Source organism: Panicum virgatum, chromosome 9K, assembly GCF_016808335.1.
Source record: "Panicum virgatum strain AP13 chromosome 9K, P.virgatum_v5, whole genome shotgun sequence".
Taxonomy (NCBI): domain Eukaryota; kingdom Viridiplantae; phylum Streptophyta; class Magnoliopsida; order Poales; family Poaceae; genus Panicum; species Panicum virgatum.
This window is the reverse complement of record NC_053144.1, coordinates 14,727,490-14,749,971: the sequence shown is the minus strand read 5'-3', so window position 1 is coordinate 14,749,971 and position 22,482 is coordinate 14,727,490. Positions and strand designations below refer to the sequence as shown.

The 22,482-nt window shown below is 48.3% G+C and overlaps 2 protein-coding genes across 4 annotated transcripts; both read right to left on the bottom strand.

Annotated features, from left to right (window-relative positions):
- Positions 1 to 1,599: 1,599 nt before the first annotated feature.
- Positions 1,600 to 5,952, bottom strand: LOC120650292 (DNA-directed RNA polymerase IV subunit 1-like). Its single transcript, XM_039927356.1, has 7 exons — positions 5,795 to 5,952; positions 4,411 to 4,637; positions 4,103 to 4,276; positions 3,874 to 4,011; positions 3,123 to 3,382; positions 2,876 to 2,987; positions 1,600 to 2,240 (listed from the first exon to the last, which is right to left on the bottom strand). The coding sequence occupies exons 1-7, from the start codon at positions 5,856 to 5,858 to the stop codon at positions 2,076 to 2,078; spliced, it is 1,140 nt and encodes a 379-aa protein (XP_039783290.1). The 5' UTR covers positions 5,859 to 5,952; the 3' UTR covers positions 1,600 to 2,075.
- Positions 5,953 to 12,055: 6,103 nt separating this feature from the next.
- Positions 12,056 to 17,237, bottom strand: LOC120650291 (serine/threonine-protein kinase Nek1-like). Of its 3 annotated transcripts, none has more exons than XM_039927353.1 (15): positions 16,983 to 17,237; positions 16,145 to 16,262; positions 15,995 to 16,061; positions 15,666 to 15,731; positions 15,411 to 15,457; positions 15,273 to 15,318; positions 15,102 to 15,182; positions 14,969 to 15,011; positions 14,822 to 14,871; positions 14,652 to 14,733; positions 14,513 to 14,562; positions 14,121 to 14,194; positions 13,968 to 14,019; positions 13,446 to 13,877; positions 12,056 to 13,183 (listed from the first exon to the last, which is right to left on the bottom strand). In XM_039927353.1, the coding sequence occupies exons 2-15, from the start codon at positions 16,228 to 16,230 to the stop codon at positions 12,521 to 12,523; spliced, it is 1,839 nt and encodes a 612-aa protein (XP_039783287.1). In that variant the 5' UTR covers positions 16,231 to 16,262; positions 16,983 to 17,237; the 3' UTR covers positions 12,056 to 12,520. The 3 variants fall into 3 exon arrangements, with proteins under 3 accessions (XP_039783287.1, XP_039783288.1, XP_039783289.1); XM_039927354.1 differs by having other exon boundaries at positions 16,145 to 16,257; XM_039927355.1 differs by lacking the exon at positions 16,983 to 17,237 and having other exon boundaries at positions 12,056 to 13,180; positions 16,145 to 16,920.
- Positions 17,238 to 22,482: the final 5,245 nt, after the last annotated feature.

Here is a 22,482-nt window from a genome sequence, read left to right as displayed (position 1 = left end):
GTCCCTGCACGACAAGATAGGCAGGGCTCCTATGGTCTTAGCTACGGGAGGGTTCAACGGCATGGCGGCCGGCAGCACAAGAGGGGTCGGCGAGGGACGTCGCGGATTGGGCTCACTGTTCAGGCTCGAAGTCGAGGCGCTCGTGGCAGTGGCGAGTCGAGGCCGGCAGGCCGGAGCAGTGCTGTGCCGGGCAGCTGCGGCGGTGTAGGCGTACGGGCGCTAGCTCGACGACGTCTCTTGGCGGTGGCGGCATCCTCCTCCTCCTCTCCCTCCTTCCTCTACTTTCTCTTCCCCTCTTCTCTCCTAGCGGCGGCGGATGGGAAGGGGAGAAATTCCCCATGGCTAGGGTTTTGGGGACGGCCGATTGGGGCTTATATAGAGGCGCTAGGGCTTTGGCTTGGGCTCCAAGGAGGCACGGATGCCGAGGATTGCCGGTCCGGCCGCGGGGTGCGTGTGTGGACGCGTGGCGTCCAGCGCCTAGGGTTTAGGGGCGCGCTTGGTCAAGGCGGGGTGTGCGGCTCGCGGCGGGTTCCGCGGCGCGGAGGAGAGGTGGTTGGAGGGCTTCATCGCGACGCGGGGGAGGCGAGGTGACGCAAGCGCTGACGCAGGAGGCAGCGGCGGAGTGGTTGGAGGTGGAAGAAAGCCGACAGGTGGGGTCGGGGCGTCAGCAACACAGCAAAAGGGGAAACGGTGAGGGGGGCGCCGATTGGGCTGGCTAGCTTGCGGGCTGCGCAGGCAGAATGGCCGAGCGGGCCGGTGCGCGGGTGACGGGCCAAGGGCAGGCCTGGTCGGGGTGGTAACAGGCCAGACAATTGGCTCGGGCTGGTCGCATGCCGGCTTGGCGAGCGGGCAGGCTGAAAAGGGGGCACGGGCTGGATTGGGTTGCAGGGTTAGCAGGTTGGGTGGTCGGGCCGACGTTAGGTTTAAGGTGGGGTGGAGGCTTTAGGCCTGTTAGCATTTGAGTTCAAATTAATTTGAACTCCACTCAATTCAATCAAACAAGCTCAAAATAATTTGGATAAAATCCAGCAAACAATTTTAAACAAGGTAGATTCGATAACTCCAAATAAAATCCAGATAAATCACTCTAACAATATGATCCTTATATTTATTTGGTTTTAAATTCTAGGAATTTTGAGATAGAAAAGAGGACATTCTTAGATTATTCTAGTTATTATCACTTACACACAAAAAGTTTTTGAAAACTCACATTTTTAGATAATATAACATTCCGTAAAAATTAAAGGATAATACACATGACGTATGCAGTACTCCATCACTGACGTGTGCTAGGCCGCATGTCAATGACCTGACTGCAGGTTGAAGTACTGCAAAGGATCCGACATGTGGCCGCCACCTAGGGTTAGGAGGTGGGCTATAGGATGAGTAGCTGGAGCTTCTTTGGCAATAGCATCATGGGGAGTGGAAGGCGGTTGGGACTTGGGAGGAGGATGAGAGGGTTTGAGGGAGATGGAGTTGCCGGTACATGGGCGGCGATGGGGTGCATTTGTTATAGTACCACAAATCAGCAAGTGGCGCGACACCACCTGCGCGCCTTCTGCATTTACCATTCCGGATTAGGTTTGTCAGAAATATCGAATTGAAGCACAACATTAGCTTTCATGATTATCAGAGTAGAATGCCTGGAGGTGCAAGTAATACAAGGAGGTGGTAGAGCCTATTGTACCGTGCCACCAACAATTCTCGGAAACAAAATAAACGAATATTGCACCACATCATGTTCTAGTGACGTAATATGCTCACAATAAACATGCAGACTAGCAGACGAGTAGACTACGGACTACGGAAATGGAGGCATGAAACCAGAGTCACGACTCTTTCAGACCTGCCTTCGGTAGTCCCAATGAGTTGAGTTGAGTTGAGTTGATATTCATCCCAATGCTGACGACCTTCTGAGCTTCTATCCTTTGAATAGAAGCTAGGAAGATGCATGAGACCTATGCTGATTCGCTCTTTCTGAGCAATTTGAGCACCCTTCATATGCGACAGGTAGTTCTTTCTTAGAAGTTGGTCATATGGTCTGGTCAGGACAAGACAAATGCCAGGATGCCAACTTATCCTCTACGATATAGTTTCTTCTCAAAATAACTTCCGAGTTGAGGTGAAATAGAATTTGCAGCACCCTGAACACACTTGTTGTAAGAAAAGTCTTCAGTTGTATCATCATTCCTCAGTAAAATGAAGCATCTTGTACCTGGGTGACTAGGATTCAGTCCGATCTGCAAGGAGGACAGACGTTAAAGAAATGGTCACAACATCAGAAAACACCATAGGAAATGTCAGCCTTAGTGCACTGCATAATACTTTTCGCATCATGTGTTTATGGTATGCAATAGTATTAAACCAGGATATATCAGGTTGTAATCCACCTTTAGTGCCATTTGGTCTGAGGGGAAGGATTATTGTTTGCACCTTGAGATGCTTACAGTGCTTACAAGGCTGATAATAAGGCTTACAATGATAGTGCACATGATCATTTTACAGCAAATTGGACAGCTCATCAGTGATGTTTTTCTAAAACCAATGACATTAAACAAACTTGGCCAAATGACATGTTAAATACACAACCAGGTCGTGGTAGTTTATTCTTTTGCACCTTCGGGTGTGTTGCAAGTGTTCTTTACCCTCTTTATCTTCTTAATATTACACAGCTCTCCTGCGAGTGCGAGGTCGATAAAGAATATATACACACACACAACAATGTAAAGGAACCATATATCTAAAAGAAACCTACTCTTCGTAAACTGAGAGGATCCCTTCTAACCATTTCATGATTTCACAATTATCAGAGTTAAGACGAGTAAAATGGCAAAGATATTCCGAAAACAACAGGTACCATTTATATAATTATCACCTTAATTTCTTTTACTCCAACACCAATCTTTTCAGCCCCTTTGGGATGAAACTTCAGGGCTTCGACTAATAGTGATTTATCTGGCTCCATCACATATCCATTTAATGGGTACCTTCATGCAAGTTAAAGAAGAAATTACATAAATGATAATGAAGACATAAATTGAAAAAGGAAAATAAAAATACGCATAAGCCATAGAGAAACAGAACCAGTAAAACTAGCTCCACCGAGGGTGATATTGTCTTACTCTCTTAGCATGTTCTGTAATGAAGTGCGCATATCAATAATGTTATTCCACACACCAACTTTAGCATGAAGAAAGCCTTGGTCGATAGTTATGTCGCCACCATTGACGGTTGCATTGCCATTAGACTTGCATGCTAACCTACATCTCAAAGAATTTTCAGTACTATGTCTGCAGGTATCCATATGATTCTTTTCAAAATTCCGAACAGCAGGGTCACATAGGAAACCATAGATGCTCTCATTTTCTTCTGGTTCATGTAGCTGCAAAATATGGTAACTGTTAGCATGAAATCAAATAGAATATCTGAACATTCTAGAAGTATATTTATTTTCTTCATCAATTATCAATTACATAACTAAATGCAGCAACCAAATTCTGTTTTTTTCTGAAGAAAATTCTGGTTAAATTCAATGGGCAACTACACCAGTCGAAACATCATGAAGAGCTAACATTGATATTGTAAAAAAAATAAAAAACAAACACTCTTTGTTAAATATCCATAAACAATCAAGAAGCATGGAGGCCAATAAACAATAGTATGCACGAAATTGAGAGAAAAGAATTATAAATAACCTATCCCAGCTTCTGCGAAAAGTAAATTCCACAATTATAAAGCAGTACGGTAACTATTGGTGTGGTGGCTAGATGCTAATCAAGCCCCCCGAAAGACTGTCATTGTCACTCTGGGAGTGCGTTGAAGTATATCTTGAAAATATTGTGCCTGTGTTACTCTGGTAGCGCGTTTACACACCTTTCCCACATGCATAATTTCAAAAGGCCCTGACGTCCCATTGAAAGGCTCTTTGCCCCAAGCAATTGCATCTAGACTTCCACACAAATTGTCCACTGAGCATTGCTTTGCAGCATTTATAAAACTTCGTGCAGGCCTCTGCAGAAAGCATGATAAAATCACAATAGGATGGGAGCACTTAAACAGTCAATTCATGTAAACCAAATTAGTTAAATAACAGATTACTCACAGAAAAACATGCTTCAGAAAATGGAGATGAGATTGATAACCGAGTGTGCTGCTGCTTTAAACCTTGACTGCTTAATGCATGGAACTGCCCAGTCACAGACAAGCTATCTGCAACAACTAGTAAGTGCTCCCGACGAACATTCCTTCCAATATCAGCCGTTACTGATTTTAAATACTGAAAATAGAACAAGTAAAATCAAATTCTACAGATGAAATGATAGCAGGCAATCAGGCTTGAGCAACATCAAACATAAATCTTCATCAACAAGTGAAACGAAAACCAATGGCGACAAATATAGGGGCACATACTTCAACAAAACATTTCCATGCCGAGTCTATGCCATATGAACAGAAAATATCATATACATTCTTTGGTTGACTCTGCTCCCAGTCAATCAACTCCATTACTGGAATGCAAGCATTTTGTAGAGTAGCCCAGAACCTCCCAGCCTTGCAATGCTCAGACATGCCAACTTTCACAAGAAGTTCACCATCATGCCGACACTGGATCTCAACATCCTTAAATTCCAAAAAACCTTTACAGGAAATAAAACTGAGTAGTAAAAAAATCAAATATTATCAGAATAATAGACATACCAATAAGTACGACAAATTCGATCTTCAAGAGTGTTGTTTTCTAGGGAAAACTTAAATACAATAGCAATTTCTGGCTGGTGATAGCTTCAGTCCAGAGCCAACTCCCAGATCATCAAAATGAGCATCTGAGGAAGATTCCCTTTTACCCAAGTTTGTAAAACATCACCTGATGATCTGCCGCACTATACTAAAAGGAATAGTCTTTTGAAGGAAGATAAGATTTCTCAAAACCATCCATAGAATCGGTATAACTTGGTGCAGAGGGGTTAACACATTCAATTCCTTGCCAAGTAAGTTGGTTTATTGGTGTGACTTGTTCAACTTGGTCATGGGTGATAGCAAGTCAGATTTTGAACCTCTGGCACAGGCATTATCTGTAACTTTGTGTAACCTACTATTTAGTCTAGTGCAACAATCCAAACGAACAGCAAGTTAACATGAGAAGTTCCTAAAAGATCTGTAAATATATCTGAAATGTGATCAACCACCAACAAAAATTTCAATCATCGAGTCAACTGGGGAAAAAAATAGGGGTACTTCGCTTTTTTGTCTCCGTAGAAAAAACTACTTTATTTTCCAAGCAGAAAGTGTGTCTGACTGTCTGGACTTATGAAGCAACATGCACATTGATAACTGACTATAATTTTTTTTTGAGGATTGTTAATTGCTTTCATTCCCAAATCTAGTGGGCTTAGCTTGTGCTAGCAAATGGGTGGTTTGCACTTGATACATTCCTAAGATCTCTATATATAATCTCTATATATCTACAGATCTCGAATCAGCCAAACTTCAAATCACAATTGCAGTATGGACTAATATCATAGCTAAATTTATCGTGTCTGTTTAAGCCAATACAATCTGTTGCTACAAAATCATGTGATATTAGAATAATAAAAAGCCACATGAACCGAACTATGGTTTCACAAAACGTCAGAAAACACACAGCCATACAAGGTGCACCTGGAAATATTTTACCTCCTTCACTGCAGCTTAGAAAGGAATCCTATAGCTAAGATCATGATTTCTAAGTTCTACAGGAAAGTCACAATAGATATATGGGATATATTTTGTAAAAAAGGTACCAAACCATAACAACCTTTCAGTAGTGTATCCAGCAGGATTGGAATCACTCTTTTCTTGATAGTGTCCAACTGAGCCATGGAGTTGGATTCAGCTTGTGCTACCACTGTGATACAGCAAGTTGAATTTTGAACACACTCATCACCTACTGAACATTTTCTGCAGAGAAATATTTACGTCAAAAGATATAGCATAAGAGATGCAAAGAGAGAAGTAGACTACATATAGAGATGCTTGTATGATTATACAAGTCTCTGTTGTGCCCCATATGACACCTGCCAAATCAAAATTTAAACATATTACCGAATTTGTTGCAATAATTCAGTGAGTCTAATTATTCTCAACAAAAAATATACAGTATTTATATCTAACGAGAGCCATAGAAAATTCAAAAAACTCAACAGGCTAGTTCAGGTGGATATATTGTATGAAATTTGAGGTTTAAATATCTGATACAACATAAATGATGGAGGGAATAATTGCTGTATTCCTCCAACCCTAGAAGGGTGGGTATATATAATACCTACACATGGCCCTCTATACACATGGGCTCAATATACTCCAACCCCCCCCCCCCCCCCCCCCCCCCCCCCCCCCCCCCGCAGTCTGAACTACCGGCGCAGCGGTGTTCAAGACTGGACAACAAGAAAGCTAACACCCCCCACGCAGTATGTACAACCGACGCAGCGGTGTTCAAGACTGGACAAGATGAGAGTACAAGTAGAGTACAAATGACAAATACCCCCACCCGGCTACCGGCTACGTTGAGGCTGGATCGAAACTCCGAGAAGGTCGACGAGGGCAGCCCCCTTGGTGATGATGTCAGCAAACTGGGAGGTAGTCGGGATATGGAGTACCCGAACATCCCCGATGACGACTCTGTCGCGCATGAAGTGTAGGTCGATCTCCACGTGCTTCGTCCGCTGATGCTGGACGGGGTTGGTGGAGAAATACACGGCGCTGACGTTGTCACAGTAGACGAGCATGCTCTTGGCGAGCGGGCTGTGGAGCTCCGCCAAGAGCTGTCGTAGCCAGGACGCCTCCGCCACGCCGTTAGCGACAGCCCGGTACTCCGCCTCGGCATTGGAGCGGGAGACAACCGGCTGCCGCTTGGACGACTAGGAGACCAGGTTGCTGCCTAGGAAGACGGCGTAGCCGGAAGTGGAGCAACGAGTGTCCGGGCAGCCAGCCCAGTCAGCGTCAGCAGAGGACGAGCGGTGAAGCACCAGGCCGAGGTCCACAGTGCCACGGACGTACCGGAGGAGACGCTTCAGCGCAGTAAGGTGTGACTCCCGGGGATCATGCATATGGAGACAGACCTGCTGAACAGCGTAGGTGAGGTCCGGCCTGGTGAAGGTGAGGTACTGCAAAGCGCCGTCCAGACTCCGGTAGGCAGTAGGATCAGCCACCGGATCACCCAGATCAGCAGACAGCTTCGCCTGAGTGTCGACAGGAGTGGAGCAGGGCTTGCACTCAGTCATCCCAGCCCGCTCCAGGATATCGAGGGCGTACTCCCGCTGGTGAAGGAGAAGACCAGACGGGCGAGGCTCAACAGTGACGCCCAAGAAGTGGTGGAGCTGACCAAGATCCTTCATAGCAAACTCCTGCTGTAGAGAGGAGATGACACTCTGAAGTAACTGCTGACTGGAGGCTGTGAGCACAATGTCGTCGACGTATAGCAGCAGATAGGCAGTCTCATCCCCACGGCGGTAGACGAAGAGAGACGTGTCAGACTTGGCCTCGGTGAACCCCAATGTCAGCAAGAACGTGGCGAACCGAGAGTACCAAGCCCGAGGAGCCTACTTCAGTCCAAAGAGAGACTTGTTGAGCCGGCAGACCATATCCGGACGACTCGAGTCCACAAATCCCGCTGGCTGAGAGCAGTAGATAGTCTCTGACAAGGTGCCGTGAAGAAACGCATTCTTCATGTCCAGCTGGTGCACAGGCCAAGAGCGCGAGAGCGCAAGTGAGAGGACCGTGCGCACCGTAGCGGGCTTCACGACCGGGCTGAAGGTCTCATCATAGTCCACACCAGGCCACTGAGTGAACCCCCGGAGAACCCAGCGAGTCTTGTAGCGCTCCAGTGTGCCATCAGCCCGACGCTTATGCGTCCAGATCCACTTGCCAGTCACCACATTGCAACCAGACGGACGCGGCACGAGGTCCCACGTCTGGTTGGCAAGAAGAGCCGCGTACTCCTCTTCCATCGCGCGACGCCAGTGAGGATCCGCCAAGGCGTCGCGGACAGAGGAGGGTACCGGAGAGACCCGCGGCTCTCCCTCGGTGGCGGAGAGAGTCGCGGCCTGAGACGCCATCCGCCGAGTCACCATGGGATGGATATGCCGAGGATCCCGATGGATGACTGACGGGTGGTACACCTCCGGCTCGGCTCGAGAGGGAGCCGGAGGAGGCGGCGGCGGCGACGGCTCCGGTGTCGGCGTCGCAGGAGCCTCCGGAGCAGGAGGCGGCGCCGGTGTCGGAGCACGCATGCATGGAGAAAACAAAGGTCGTGTTTGGATTACACCGTGAATTTTTTTCAAAAAAGACAAATTTAAGTATGGAGTAATAAATAAAATTTATTTGCAAAATCTTTTCAGGGATGAGTGTGATTTTTCGAAACGAATCTAATGAGCCAAGTCCCATCATGATTGGCTACAGTGATGCTACAGTAACCGCGACTAATCAGCCTCTAATGTTGCTGTCAAATGCCTCGTTAGCTACAGTCAGGGGCGGGCCCAATGTGTAGCAAGGGTATTCAAATGAATACCCATTATTTCTGACAAAACATTTTCTATATATAGTGTACTATATACATAGATGCAAAAAATACAATTATTACATAACATAACATGCTTCCAAATTTCTAGTTTTTGCTTCGTGCTGAAAAATCATAGCAGCCCACATTCCACCCCTCCCTCCCTGACGGTCTACAGATCCATGGTCAGGTAGCTAGTGAGCCGCTCATGGGTCCACTCGATCCCTTGATTTCCAATTCCCAGCTGCAAGATCGCAACCCTAGATCTTCGAATCAGCAATCGCGACAGTGAGGGCACAACGAAGCTAGACAGACAAACAAAAGGAGGGGCTCGTCGACTGTAACATCCCAAAAATTCACCTAAAGAAATTACTCGAAATCATTTCAAAATTTCGGTTCGTCGTTGAGCTCCCCAATTCCCCGGAACCCTTTCCAATCTCTGTCCCGACATCCGAATCTAATCACTGTCCCGTCTCCCTGTTCCTCCTCGTCCCGCGCGTCACGCCCGACCGGCGCGCATGCACAACCCGACGCGGTCGTCGCCGCGATCGGCGCCGGCGTGATCTCCTTCCCTCCCTCTCTCCCTCTTTTTCTTTTTTTCCCTCCCTCTCTCTCCTTCCTCTCCTCTGCTGCGCTCTCACACGCGCGACGCGCCGCTCGCCGGCCACAGCCCTCACCCCGGTCGCTCCCACTCCTGGCCGAGCACGCGCACGCCCCCCTGACCGAGCGCCGGCCCATGCCGCGCGCGTGTGCACGCGCTAGGCTGTGCCGCCGCGACGCCCGTCGCTGGCCGCGCCGAGCCGCCGCGCCGCGACAAGCCACCGCGCGCACTCGTGCCGCGTTGACCGTCGCTGCGCACGCACACGGCGCTGCCCCGCCTCGCCGCACCGCACGCCGCGAGTCGGGCCACGAGACATCATGGGCTTGGCAGCCAAACGGACCACGAGACGTGAGTAGCGGCCAGGCCAGCGCCTCAGCTAGGCAGGGGCGTAGGGCTCGACCGTGCACGGCTTGGTGCGCACGGCCAAGACAATGCGTTGCTGCTTCACCGAGATGACAGGGCCTCCAAAGGTTTGACGCTCAGCAGTATGTGCCTTGTGGAGCATGGGCGAGCAAGCAGAAGCAGTCTGAGCGAAATCAAGTTGAACTCAAAATGGGCTGACTAGTAATAAATTTGATCTTTATTTTAAAAATTATTATTGTAATTTATAAATTTTGGGCTATAAAAAACTTTTTTACACTTTTTGAAATTTTGAATACCCATCTCATAATTCCTGGGCCCGCCCCTGGCTACAGTAACTGCTGCAGTATCATAGTTGTGGAGGTGATTTCGTATTTAGACTTTATTTAATACTTCTAATTATTAGTGAAAGCATCAAAAAGTTTTCATGAAAAAATTTTCAGGGAACATCCAAACACAGCCAAAAGCGTAGATACGGGAAACGAAAAAGGTCCTGCACTCCTGCTGATCGTCAGTAGATGCTCACGCGTCCGTGCACTGCATGACCCGTGCACATCCAGCAGCCGGCGCAGTCGCGGGCCTAGCGGCTTCGTTCGGCGGCCGCGCCTTACGGAGGTGTTCCCTTATTTGGCCTGCTGCTGGTCTTCGGAATTCGATTTTTTTTCTTTATATATTTTTTAATTTGGTGTGCTGCGGATATAATTGTCTGGGTAAAAAAATTGCAAATCTGCTCATACATAGCCTTTTGAAATAGCTGTAATCGGTTCAGTTGGCGGAATTTTCCTTGGTCCCAACTCTGCGTGGAACAACTTCAAGAAATCAGATTTTTTTTCATATAAACAATGAAATTGAAGCTCTTGACGAGGTCTATGACTTTGAAGTACACAACGTTTACGTTTGAAGCTATCTAATGATGCCGAAATAAAAGACATAATGTTTCATAACGGAATGAGTTTAACAATTTGTAGTAAAACAATTGAAAATTTTATTAATATAGCAAAGGCAAGAAAATAAATTGAATTAAGCACATTACAATAGACTTTCTGGAGCATAACTAGTGCTTTATTACTTTTTTGTGCTTTATTATTACTTTTTTTTAGGGGTAGTGCTTTATTGTTACTGCCACCTTTGATCTCTCTTCCTCCGATTTCTCTTTTTTTCACACACTAGCCTAGCAAAGGCCCACTATGTTGGCCCAACTTTCTAACAGTACATGGGCCATCATGAAATGAGGAGTCCACCCGACCCGACAGCTAAAGTGGGGCCCATTTTATAGCATGCGGATAAGATGTGTATCAGCCCCCCATTTTATTGGCCCAAATCGCCGAAACCCACTGCACTACATGTTGTGGACTCGCCCCACGAGCTGCCGATGAGCGCCGGCGGCGCGGAGCCGAGCGCCCGGTACGCTGACGACGGCGGCCGGCTGGCGGCAGGGGCAGCCCGTCGCGGTGGCAAAGGTAGGGGCCTATCTCTACCGGTTCCTCATCGCTTGGCAGACAGTTTCTGATTTTTTCCTATGCATCTTCTTTGTTAGTTTTTTCTGCAAACCACGACAAAAAAATCATCTAAATTTATAAAAAAATCACATATATAGATGATATGATGATACACAACTTTACAAAATATTATGTCCAAACTTAATTTTGTTTGTGAGATATAAAAATAATAAATTTCTAACAAATCATCTGGACAAAATATTTTACAAGTGTATCATCATATTATCTACATGTGTAATTTTTTTTCGTAAATTTAGATTACTTTTTTATTTTGGTTTGTAGGAGTTTTCACAAAAAATTAATTTCCACCAAATATGTTTCCTTCTTTAAAATGCATGGGCAGTCTAGACTAGCGGTGGTAAATCTGGCAGAGCAAAGAGGGAGTGGAACCAAATCTGAAGGGAGCAACAAGACGACAAGCGGTAATCCATCCGCAGGGAACGATCGTGGCGACGCACTGAAGCTCTGACCATGCACACAGTGCGAGGCAATGCCCTGTCCTCGTGTCTCTGGAGTCTGGACCCATCGCTGTGTTGGCGGCTTGGCGCTCGATGTCACTGTAAAATAACCTCAGGCTGCGTTTAGTCCAAAAAAAAAATTACGCAGTCTCCGTCACATTAAATTTTTGGACACATACATAAAATATTAAATGTAGTTGAAAAAAATAATTAATTACATAGTCTAACTGATTCCTACGAGATAAATCTAATGATACTAATTAATCTATGATTGAACATTAATTATTAAATAACAACGAAATGTGCTACAGTAGCCAAACCCAAACTTTTTCACAAACTAAACACCCCTCACGTGTGGATTAACAGTGCGGTGTTCATCAGTGGACGTCCAGCTTTCCTAGCTCTGCTCTCTATCGCGTCGTGATCCTCTTCTCCTCCCCCAGCCTATCCTCCTGTCCATCCACCCAAGCAGGAAGCAGCAGCTCGGAAAGCACTTGTCGGAATCTATGCACCAAGAAAAGCCGAGGACACGAGCATGGTTCGAGCTCAGTGCGGCATGGTGCCATGGTGCCAACGCCATGCGTGATTAACATTCTTACAGTCGTCAATCGAATGAGCTGGGCTGAATGCCTCCTTAATCCATGCATGGACAGTAAACATTCTTCAGTCGTCAGCGCTGGTGGTACTGCAAGTCTGAAAACTGCTCCCTAAGTTCTGAGCTGGTTACAACCATGGTTGCATGACCTCACCTAGTAATGATCTCAACTACTTCCTCACTTTCAAGTCTCAAGACACAATTTCAGCTCGTTTTTACTGCTACAGTCTTCTACTTCCTGCTGTTAATTCTGGGGCCGGCCCTGAGAAACTAACTACCGCTAGCTATTGGTAAGGTAATAATGATGCTACGCTACTTGAGCTGGGGCAACACTGAGACGGTGTCCACTGCCAGCATCCAACTACCGATCGAGATAGGACTAACGCTAGCTAGCTAGCTACTACGTCGCGCGTCACAAACCTCAAAGAAGAGGCCTGTGATCAGATCAAGGCGACCGGCGAGGTTACAGTCAGCCTACAGCCCTGTCTCCTTGAAGCTCTTGGTGAGCCAGATGGCCGTCTCCCTGGGCGACACCTTCTCCCCGGGGCCGAACGGCTTCAGCAGGACGCCCAGCTCCTCGTACCGCTCCTGCTGCAGCAGCTGCGCGCTGAACTCCAGCAGCCCCTCCAGCGCCTCCGCGCGCTGCTGGTACGACGTCGTGTCGAACCGCCGCTGCAGCTGCCGCCCCCGCCGCTGCCTCGACAACTCCGACGACCCGCGGCTCGAGACCGCCACCGCCACCGTGGCGTTGCGGCCCGTGGACGAGTCGTCGTCGCCACCGCCGCTACTGCCGTTTTCGGCGTCGGAGGTGGCGGCGCGGAGCGTCTGGGCCGTGCACTTGTCCTTGGTGATGGACCGGTCCACGAACGGAGGCGTGGCCGCCGAGCACGAGCCGCGGGCAGATGATAGCGAGGGCTTGCCGATCGAGAACAGGGGCTCCTCCCCGGATGAAGCGAGCGGGAACTCGGCGATCCTGTCGATGCGAGGCGAGTTCACGGAGACGTCGGGGGACTCCAGCTGCTCCAGGATGCTGACGCTGATGCTGCTGCGCTTGGGGGTCTCGAATACTGGCAGCGGAAGCGATGCTCTGCGGGCAAGCCGGGTGCTCCTGTTGTCAACTGGTGTTCTTGAGAACTGCTGGAGGCGGAGAAAACAAAAGTTTCAGTATCGAGAAACTAACACTTTCGCGCGTACAGCAAAATGTCAGCGACGTTTGAAATAACATTAAGATCAGGCATTGTAACCTATCCATGGAAGCACAAAGGCAGCGCAAAACCAAAAAACTAGAGGCTCAATTAAAGCATGGCCACTAAAAATGGGCATCAAACATATATATACAGTATGCACTGAGAAAATTCACATGTCGATTTATATTAACTACTGGTTACGACATACATACCTCAATATGACTCGTCCTGTCATAGGATGCCTGTGGAGCTTCTAGCCGATTCTTCAGGGTTGTCATCATCTTCCATGGAGTTGTCTTTGGGGTCTTCGTGATACTTGAGGCCACGGTTTTACTAGTAACCTCCTCAGCCTTATTGTTATCAACAGATGGCTCTTTGGCACTCTGTGGCGTGGTGCAGTCCTTTATACCCGGAACAGAGCTGATATAATTTCCCTCTGGCGAAGGTTTGCTGAAGGTCACTATCCTTTCATTACCCAAAGAATTCCTCCTTCCCTTGCTTCTGTAAACAGGTTCTGCGGCGAATGTCATCCTCTTTTCAGTTGGAGATTGATGGACAGGAATTATGCTCCGAGAAGGGGAAGATTTCAAATGCACTTGCAGCACGTAGGGTTGTAGGTGTGGGTGTTTCAGTAGTTCAGCTGCCTGTTCAAGATGGTGATGCGAGGATTCATAAAGTTGTACAGCATATTATTATCAATGAACTGATCGGTAGAAGGATTACAAAGTAATTACACTTGGCCTGTGCTCTGGACTTCTCCGCAGCATACTCCTAACAAGTCCCCGACTGCATGAGGATGTAAATTGTTTAAAAAAACATGCTACATTCAAACTAGGGCTAAAATTGAAGTAAAAAAAGAAACTAAAAGAATATATGAGGAAACTCACAATGCACCAGAATATCTTGTGGGCAAAGGTGATACAATCGACTTGGTAATCTTGTTGATAAGGGTTTGCATATCCTGCCAGAGAAACAATAAAAGCAGAATTTATTAAGCTGCAGGATTACCTAAACTTTAAATTCAGATAAGCAGTTCACTATCTACATGTATCTTCCAAATTGAGTCAACTGGATCATTCCGTAGCACCACAATATGTCTCAAGCAGTACCATATGCCGCAATAAAGATTTAGTTCAGTGCATTATGGTAAAGCCACTAACATAGTAACAAGAGTCAAACCCGGCAAAAATAAAGCATAGATGAAGTCATTTGACAATTTAATCAAAGAGCACGTTCAGATAACACATAAGAAGCTAATAAAAGTATTTTCAGAACTTACAAAAGCTTTAAATGCGGGTCTGAGTGCAGCCATTTCATACATGCAGCATCCTGAAAACAGAGTGAACCAAGCATTACAGTCCAAGCCATAACTTCAGAACTGCAGGCATGATATCTCTTATATTTTACAGATGCCATACCTAGTGACCAAATATCAGATTTGTTACCATAAGGTATATCTGCAAGAAGTTCCGGGCACATGTGACTTGGTGTTCCTACTACCTGCATCAGGAGCATAGAGCCATATGTTGCGACTAAGAAATGATACAGTGAACAGAAGCAAGTGAAGAGGCATGTTGCACGTGCTAACCGAGGATGCTAGATCATCAGGGGTCAATATTTTTGCAAGCCCAAAATCACCTGCGTTTGTTTAGAAATTAGAATGCAAATTAAATTGCTTCCAAAATTGTGCACCTTTGCTAGAAAGCATGCCTTATACATATGATAACTGACATACCAAGTCTTATATTCTGATCCCTGGTAAGAAATATATTGGAGCACTGAAACAAATACAGATCAGCTTCAGAAAACATATACTTCCACATTGTACAAGAGCATCTATGATACTTAAAACTGAACAGAACTATTACCTTGACATCGCGGTGAAGAATGTGATGTGCGTGCAAATAGTCAAGCGCCATAAGAAGCTGCACTAGCCACTGGCAAAGCTTCTGCATAGTGAGAGAACAGCTCATCTGTATTACTTTGTTATCAGGAACCACCCAAAAATAAATGAACGAAAATTAAGTCATGAACTGTACCTCCTCAGAAAAGTGGGTATCATTAGCTCTTTTAATAGCTTCAGCCCTGGTAAAAGGAATATGTTATTGATCAAAATGTTCCATAAAGTTCAAGGATGGAAGGATTAACTGCATATGTTTCCTCAGAGAGATACATACATGTCTCCTCCCTCGCAATACCCTATAACAATGCAAACATAGCAACCCTGAAATTGAAACATAAAATGAAAATTATGTAAATTTATTTTCCACACTATTACGCTAGTCTATAATACAAGTTAAAGAATTGAGGAAAGTGCTGCCCAAGGTTTTATTTCAAGATTGTTCTAAAAAAAGGGTTTTATTTCAAGATTGGCAAGCATTATCTACGTGAAGCTTCCAAGTCTATTTCTTTTCCTAAATACTCTCACTAACCTTATCCACCCATGAATCCTTGTACTCCACAATGAATGGATTCCTCACTGTAGCAATGAGCTGCATCTGCACCGGTGTTTCAGTTTTGGGTAAGTGTACTAACAACACAGCTACCAGAAAGCAGAAGATTTCTAAGTTCAGATCTCAGTTGGGAAAGGATAAGCAATAGCATCATCAGGAACACACTAGTTTGTGGGAAACCAAACCCTGGCAAATACTAATCATTCTGTACGAGGAGTTGACCTTCACAAGCCATTCTTGGTAAACAAAAGACTTGTGCGAATCATAACTAGGCACAAGTTGATCCGTGCAAAGCAGCAGCTGCCTACCTCCTGGTGGGCAGACCGGCGAGTGCGATCTGTCTGACGGGCAAGCCGGATCTTTTTCAACACATACCTGCACAAGTTCAGACTCCCAATGATAAAAGTGGATTACAGATGGTGATAAAATAAAAAGTGAAAGCAATGTGGTGGTCTCACTTCTTCTTCTCCAGCTTGTGCCTGACCAGCACAGCAGAGCCAAATGCTCCTTTACCGATCTGCTCCAGCACTTCATATTGATCCATGGCTGTCCAGCAAGATGTTTTGTCCTTCTGTCCTGCAAAGAAAATTCAAGATATCAGAACTATTTTCCTTGGCATTTCTGTGTTTGGACTAACCAGAGAAAAACTCAAACTTGAGAGCGCCAATCTTTTGCTCTCACGGTCAGTAAATTTGACTTAAAGCAAGTGCATTTAAGCATCCTGCAGCTTCATTACTGCAAGGGTAGTACGGATGCTTTTGACATCTAACGCAGTTAAAAATAATTTACAGATCGCAACTTTAGTGCCCTAATGGCGACAAATTTTCAGTGGGGTTACAGTGATGCCAGAATTGGTGGCGGGGGGAAATAAAGGAAGTGCCGCCACGTGATGCGAAATGAACATTTTGACAAAATTAGCCGACAGTGCTGAAGGGCTTAATATGTGCTCAGGCTGATCCGTTCAACGGGCCCGCCGTAGTTCCTATCAAAAGGATAATGTGAAGCTTTGAACCCCAAATGCCAAACTGAAGACTGAAGAGTACAGAGAAATGCTGAAGACTAAATCCTGATAAAAAAACACGAGTTTTCAAACAAAGAACTCAAATGCCAACCAAAAGGTACGGTCCAATGCGAGCCCCCAATACCCAATTCCAAGACACACCAAAATCACCACAGGAAATCTTGGAAGCGAAGAGAAAGAACTGAAACACAGATACGAAAATAATGACAAGCAAAACTCACCAACCCCCCCCCCCCCCCCCCCCCGAATGGCAGCAGCGGGCTCCACGAACTGACCAGAACAGCTCAAGAAGCGCCCTCCTGGAGCTGCGCCGCCCGGAGCAAATGCCAGACGCGGAAAGGGAGGAGGAGAAATCCTCGGTGTTGGTCACCTTAGACACAGATCTTGCCGCATTTGTTGAGACTAGAGAAAGATAGAGACGGGGACTTTGAGGGGGAGCGAGTTCAAACTTCAAACCCGCCGGTTGCTCGGAACATGGACAAAAAGGAGAGAAAGGCGAAGGCGAGAGGGAAAAGTATACGGAAGAGGAGAGAGAGGGGTCATGGGGGTGTGTTTAGATACCCCAAACTCCTCCCAACTTTCCAAACTTTCCATCACATTAAAATCACATCGAAACATTAAATATAGCAAATAACCCATGTATGGAGTACTAAATCTAGATAAATAAAAAAACTAATTGCATAATTTTGATGTACGTTGCGAGATGAATCTTTTGAGACTAGTTAGGTCATGGTAGGACAATATTTACCATAAACAAATAAAAAATGCTACAGTGTACTACAGTGTTTGATGTGACTTTTCCATCCACCTTTTCGTGGATCTAAGGGGCCGTTTAGTTGGAAACGCAAAAATTTTTGCGTGTCACATCAGCACTTTGACCAGATGTCGGGAGAGTTTTTCGAACACTAATTAAAAAACTAATTTCAGAATTCACTTGAAAACCGCGAGACGAATCTTTCGAGGCATTTGACCGCATCATTAGCACATGTGGGTTACTGTAACACTTATGGCTAATCATACACTAATTAGGCTTAAAAGATTCGTCTCGTCGTGTACATCCAAACTGTGTAATTAGTTTTGTTATTTAATTACATTTAGTGCTTCATACATGTGTTTAAAGGGGAGGTGAAAATTTTTGGGAACTAAACGGCCAGTAAGGCTGTCTCCAACGGCGGACGCATAGCGTGACCCAAATGCATTTTGCGTCGTGCACAGGGGTTTTGCCTACCGAAAACATCCTCCAACCGAAGACGCAAACAGGACACACATTTTGGGTACCAGACGAGGCGGGACGCAAAAAAGCGTCCCCTCTCTCTCCACGACGCAATCCTCGGCAGTCGGCAGCCCTCGCGTTCCCCTCCCATGGCCGCGTCGTCTTCCTTTCTTCCCCAAATCCCTCAAACCCTACAGCCAGATTCGGGCCCATCGAGCCGCCCACCTCCCGGACGGCTCGCGGCGATGGAAGGCGTCAGGCAGCGCTCGCACGCGCAGAGCCCCGCGGCGGCGCGGGCCTGCGCCCACGGTGGCTACCGGCGGCGCTCGCCCGCGGACGACCCGTGGGTCTGCGGCGACGCGTGACCGGCCGGCGAGGTGCGTCCGCTGCGGCGCGCGACAGGCCGAGGCCGAGCTCCTCCATGGCCGGGGCGACGACGGCGAGGCGCTCCTGCGGGCGAGCCCGCGGCGGGGAGCAGCCGGCGCGGCGAAGACCGGCCGCGGCGAGGATCTTCACCGAACCGAGGTCGCCCGGCTCTGGTTCTCCCTCCCTCATCCTCCCTTGATTTGGGGCGGTGGCGGCCGGGGCTGGCGCCGCGAGGCAGCGTCGGCGGCTTGAGCTGGCGTGGCGGGCGGCTCCACGGCGCGGCGAGGTGTGGCCGCAGCGGGAGCTCCATGGCGGTGCGGCGAGGAGCGGCTCCTCGGCGGCGAGCAGCCGAGGCGGCGTGTCCGCGGCGGCACGGCGGGGAGTGGCCGGGGCAGTGGGCCCGCAGCCCTGCGACGGCGTGGCGAGGAGCCGGCGTGGCATGGAGGTTCAAGTTTTGTGTCCGCTGTTGGAGATGGGATATTTTGGGGAAGAAACATTTTTACTGTGCACGACCCAAACCATGGAATGCCTCTCCTATTTGGGTTCGGACTGTTGGAGACAGCCTAAACACACCCATGGAAGCTGGGAAAGCGATAGGGGACCGGAAGAGGGCGGGGAGAAGAGGATGGAGGAGCCACGCGCCAGGCGGGCAGCGACGGGTCCATCCCAAGGTCATATCGGTGTGCTTGCTTGCTTGCGCAGCAGTGCCGGCACGATTCGGGCCTAGTCCACCCGGTAAACGCAAAAAACTGTAAATGCAAAAAAGTGCAAAGGAATCTTGATAATTTGAAGTACTAAGGGTGTGTTTAGTTCCACCCCGTAAACGTAAAAAAGCCGTAAACGCATTAAAGTGAAAATGAATCTTACTAATTTGAAGTACTAAATGAAGACTATTTATAAAACTTTTTGCATGGATGGGCTGTAAATCGCGAGACGAATCTAATGAGGCTACTTAATCCATGATTTGCAACAGTGATGCTACAGTAACCATCCACTAATTATTGACTAATCATGTATTAATTAGCATCATTAGATTCGTCTCGCGATTTACAACCCATCTGTGCAAAAAGTTTTATAAATAGACTTCATTTAGTGCTTCAAATTGGGAAGATTCGAAACGCAAATTTTTTTTGTGTTTACACCCTACCGAACTAAACACGGCCTAAATGAAGTCTATTTACAAAACTTTTTTCATAGTTGGTCTGTAAATTGCGAGACGAATCTAAGGAGTCTACTTAATCCATGATTTACAACAGTGATGCTACAGTAACCATCCGCTAATTATTGATTAATCATGGATTAATTAGCATCATTAGATTCGTCTCGCGATTTACAATCCATCTGTGCAAAAAGTTTTGTATATAGACTTCATTTAGTACTTCAAATTGGTAAGATTCTCACGAAAATTTTTTTGAGTTCACATGTAAAACCAACTAAACAGTGCCTCGGTTTGTGGATTAATGGTTCCGGTCACCTAATACTACAAAACTACGAGTGCCGCCCTCAAAAAAAAAAACTACGAGTGTCTATTCAAGTGACTCAAATCCTTGGAGTATTCTCTAGTCATAGGCTCAGCTTAAATAATAACATTGCAGATTCACAACTAGATGTCGTTTTAGGTCTTATTTAGTTGCAAAATTCAAAATTTCAAAACTATAACATGAGTATTAAATCTAGACGAAATAAAAAACTATTTGCAGAGTTTGTTTGTAAATTACGAGACCCATCTAATGAGCATAATTAGATCATCATTAGATATTAAATTGCTACAGTAACTATGTGTCGGGTACCACGATTAGGGACACCCTAATCGGGGTACTAAGATCGTTTTAAAACGCAAACACATGTTAAGGCAACTGGGACCACAAAGGCCCACGGCCTCCTTCCAATCTGAAAGAAAGGAAAGGACTCAGAGAAGCCCCGCGTGCGGCCCATTCGCATCCCCCTCGAACCCGCAGGACGATCTCCGCCTCGCTCGAGGGTAGCGGATCTACCCTCGAGCGGGTGACTCATCCCCGCCTCGCTCAAGGGCTCCCCTTGGGACCCTCGACCGCGCAACACATCTCCGCCTCGCTCGAGGGTAGCGAACCTACCCTCGAGGGAGTAACTCATCTCCGCTTCGCTCGAGGCCACCCCTCGGCACAAAGGACGAACGGCCCCGCCGCTCAACCGCTCGTCGTACGAAGGCATTAAAGGCCAGCCACTCCGCCACGGCGCCCGGGACAGGTGGCGTCAGGCCGCCACTCCCACAGTGGATGTGACCGGAGTCCCATCCGCTGACTTCGGTCACCGCTCTTCTCCATCTCGGATGCTGTAGCAGCACAGTGGGACCTGCGACGCGGGACAAGACAGGCTCGGCACTGCTCCCGTTACTTTTCTGCCTGCACCGACCATCCGGATCCGCCTCCCACTGGGGAAGGGGTCCGGCGACGTCACGTGTCCTTCTAAGAGGGGCACTCAGCACGCACGGACGGAGCCCCGGACCTCCCCCCTTGAGGAGTCCGGGACCTCCACGCGTCCCCCGGACCTCCTAGTGTGCACGCCCGCACTCCGACCAGGGGGTCCGGGGCCGCCGCGCGTCCCGCTGCCGCTACCGCTACCGCTGGCGCATGCAGGACCCTGGCCCGCAGGGCCCACTGAACACCACTGCGCCGTATATAGAAGACCATACACCAGCAACGACCACGCCGCCTGCAGGGGATGGCAGGACGACCGGCACGATCTTCGCAGGACCAAGGACGATATCCAGGACTACTGTGACGCACGCCGCCTTCCCACAGTGTACTTCCAACAGTGTCCGACCACTGTACCCACGCGATTCAGGGGAAAACGACGACTTCCACGCCCCCACTCATGTGCACCGCCCCTCCTTGTAACTATAAAAGGAGGAGGCGGGCTTCCTTTAGCCGGGCTCTGGTTTTTCTCTAGCTCTAAGGACGCTCAGACGCCTCCCGACGTGATCCATCATCACTTATGCTCCGGCATTCCTATTCGCCACGTTCAACCCCTCTTCTAGCAGAGACTTGGGAGCTTCCCTCCCTCTCTCGCCTCGCTTGTATCCCCTACTACAAGCACTCCGGGTGCAAGATAATACAGTGCCCTCGCACACCCCCTTTGCTGGACGTACGGCCCCGCGGCCGGAACCAGGATAAACCGTGCGTTACTGTGTTGTCTCTTGCATCATCATCTGGGACGAGGAAACACGCAGCATTTACTCGTTGGGATCCGGGGCCCCGGGTCGGGACACCGACAGTTGGCGCGCCATGTAGGGGAGCTGCGTGACATTTTCTCTCTTTCTCCCATTTGATCTCCAGGGATGGCGAGCAGATCCAACCCATACCCTATGGGTGTTTCGGATTCGCTCCCAGCGGGACATAGGATCCGGTTCGGGAGTCTCGAGTTTAGAGCAACCGGCAACGGTTACCTCATGCAGCTCCTCTCGCCCGGACGCGACCCCGTCACCACGACTTCACCAGCCTGGTGCAACAGACGCTCGGGCCAACGTTCGCGACAGGCACGGGCGGAGCGGCGTCGCGCGGCATGCCACAACTCCCCAATGTGGTTCGAGGCTGGCATGTCGCGACTCAGCATCATGACTAGCGGGGCCACCGCTTCGTCATCACGTGCCTCGACGTCATCTGCGCCGGCATCATCACCTGCTGCAGTACTAGTGCCTCCCAGGGGGGGCTCGACTTCGGCGTCGCCCTTCCCCTTCGGGATGCGCAACGCTGCCGCCCACGCCTCGTCAACCAGCACTAACTTCATCGAGCATGAGGATCTGCCGGGTCATCATCTTCTGTTGATCCGCAGCCTCATCGCGTCGTCTCCTGACGAATCCTACCCCGAGACGGCGAGCTCGATCGCCGATGACGTCAACTTCTTCATGAACAACTTCACGGCCGTGGAGGCCGAGGACTACTCCGGGGTTTGCGACCCCGACGCTCTTCGCTCGTTCCAGCTGGCGATGGCTTACTGCCTCACCTGCTCCGAAGACTCCAGCGAGGGGGATTTCGATCCTTCCCGGGAGTGCTTCATGGCGGACCTTGCGGATGAGCAAAACGACAACGCCCCGAGCAACGACGGAGACGGCGGGGCGGACGCGCAGGCAAACCAACCGGTGGTCCCGCCTGCAGCCCCTTCCTCGTCAAGCTCGGTGGCGCGACAAGCTCAGCTGGTGCAGCTCAATGAGCTTCAAG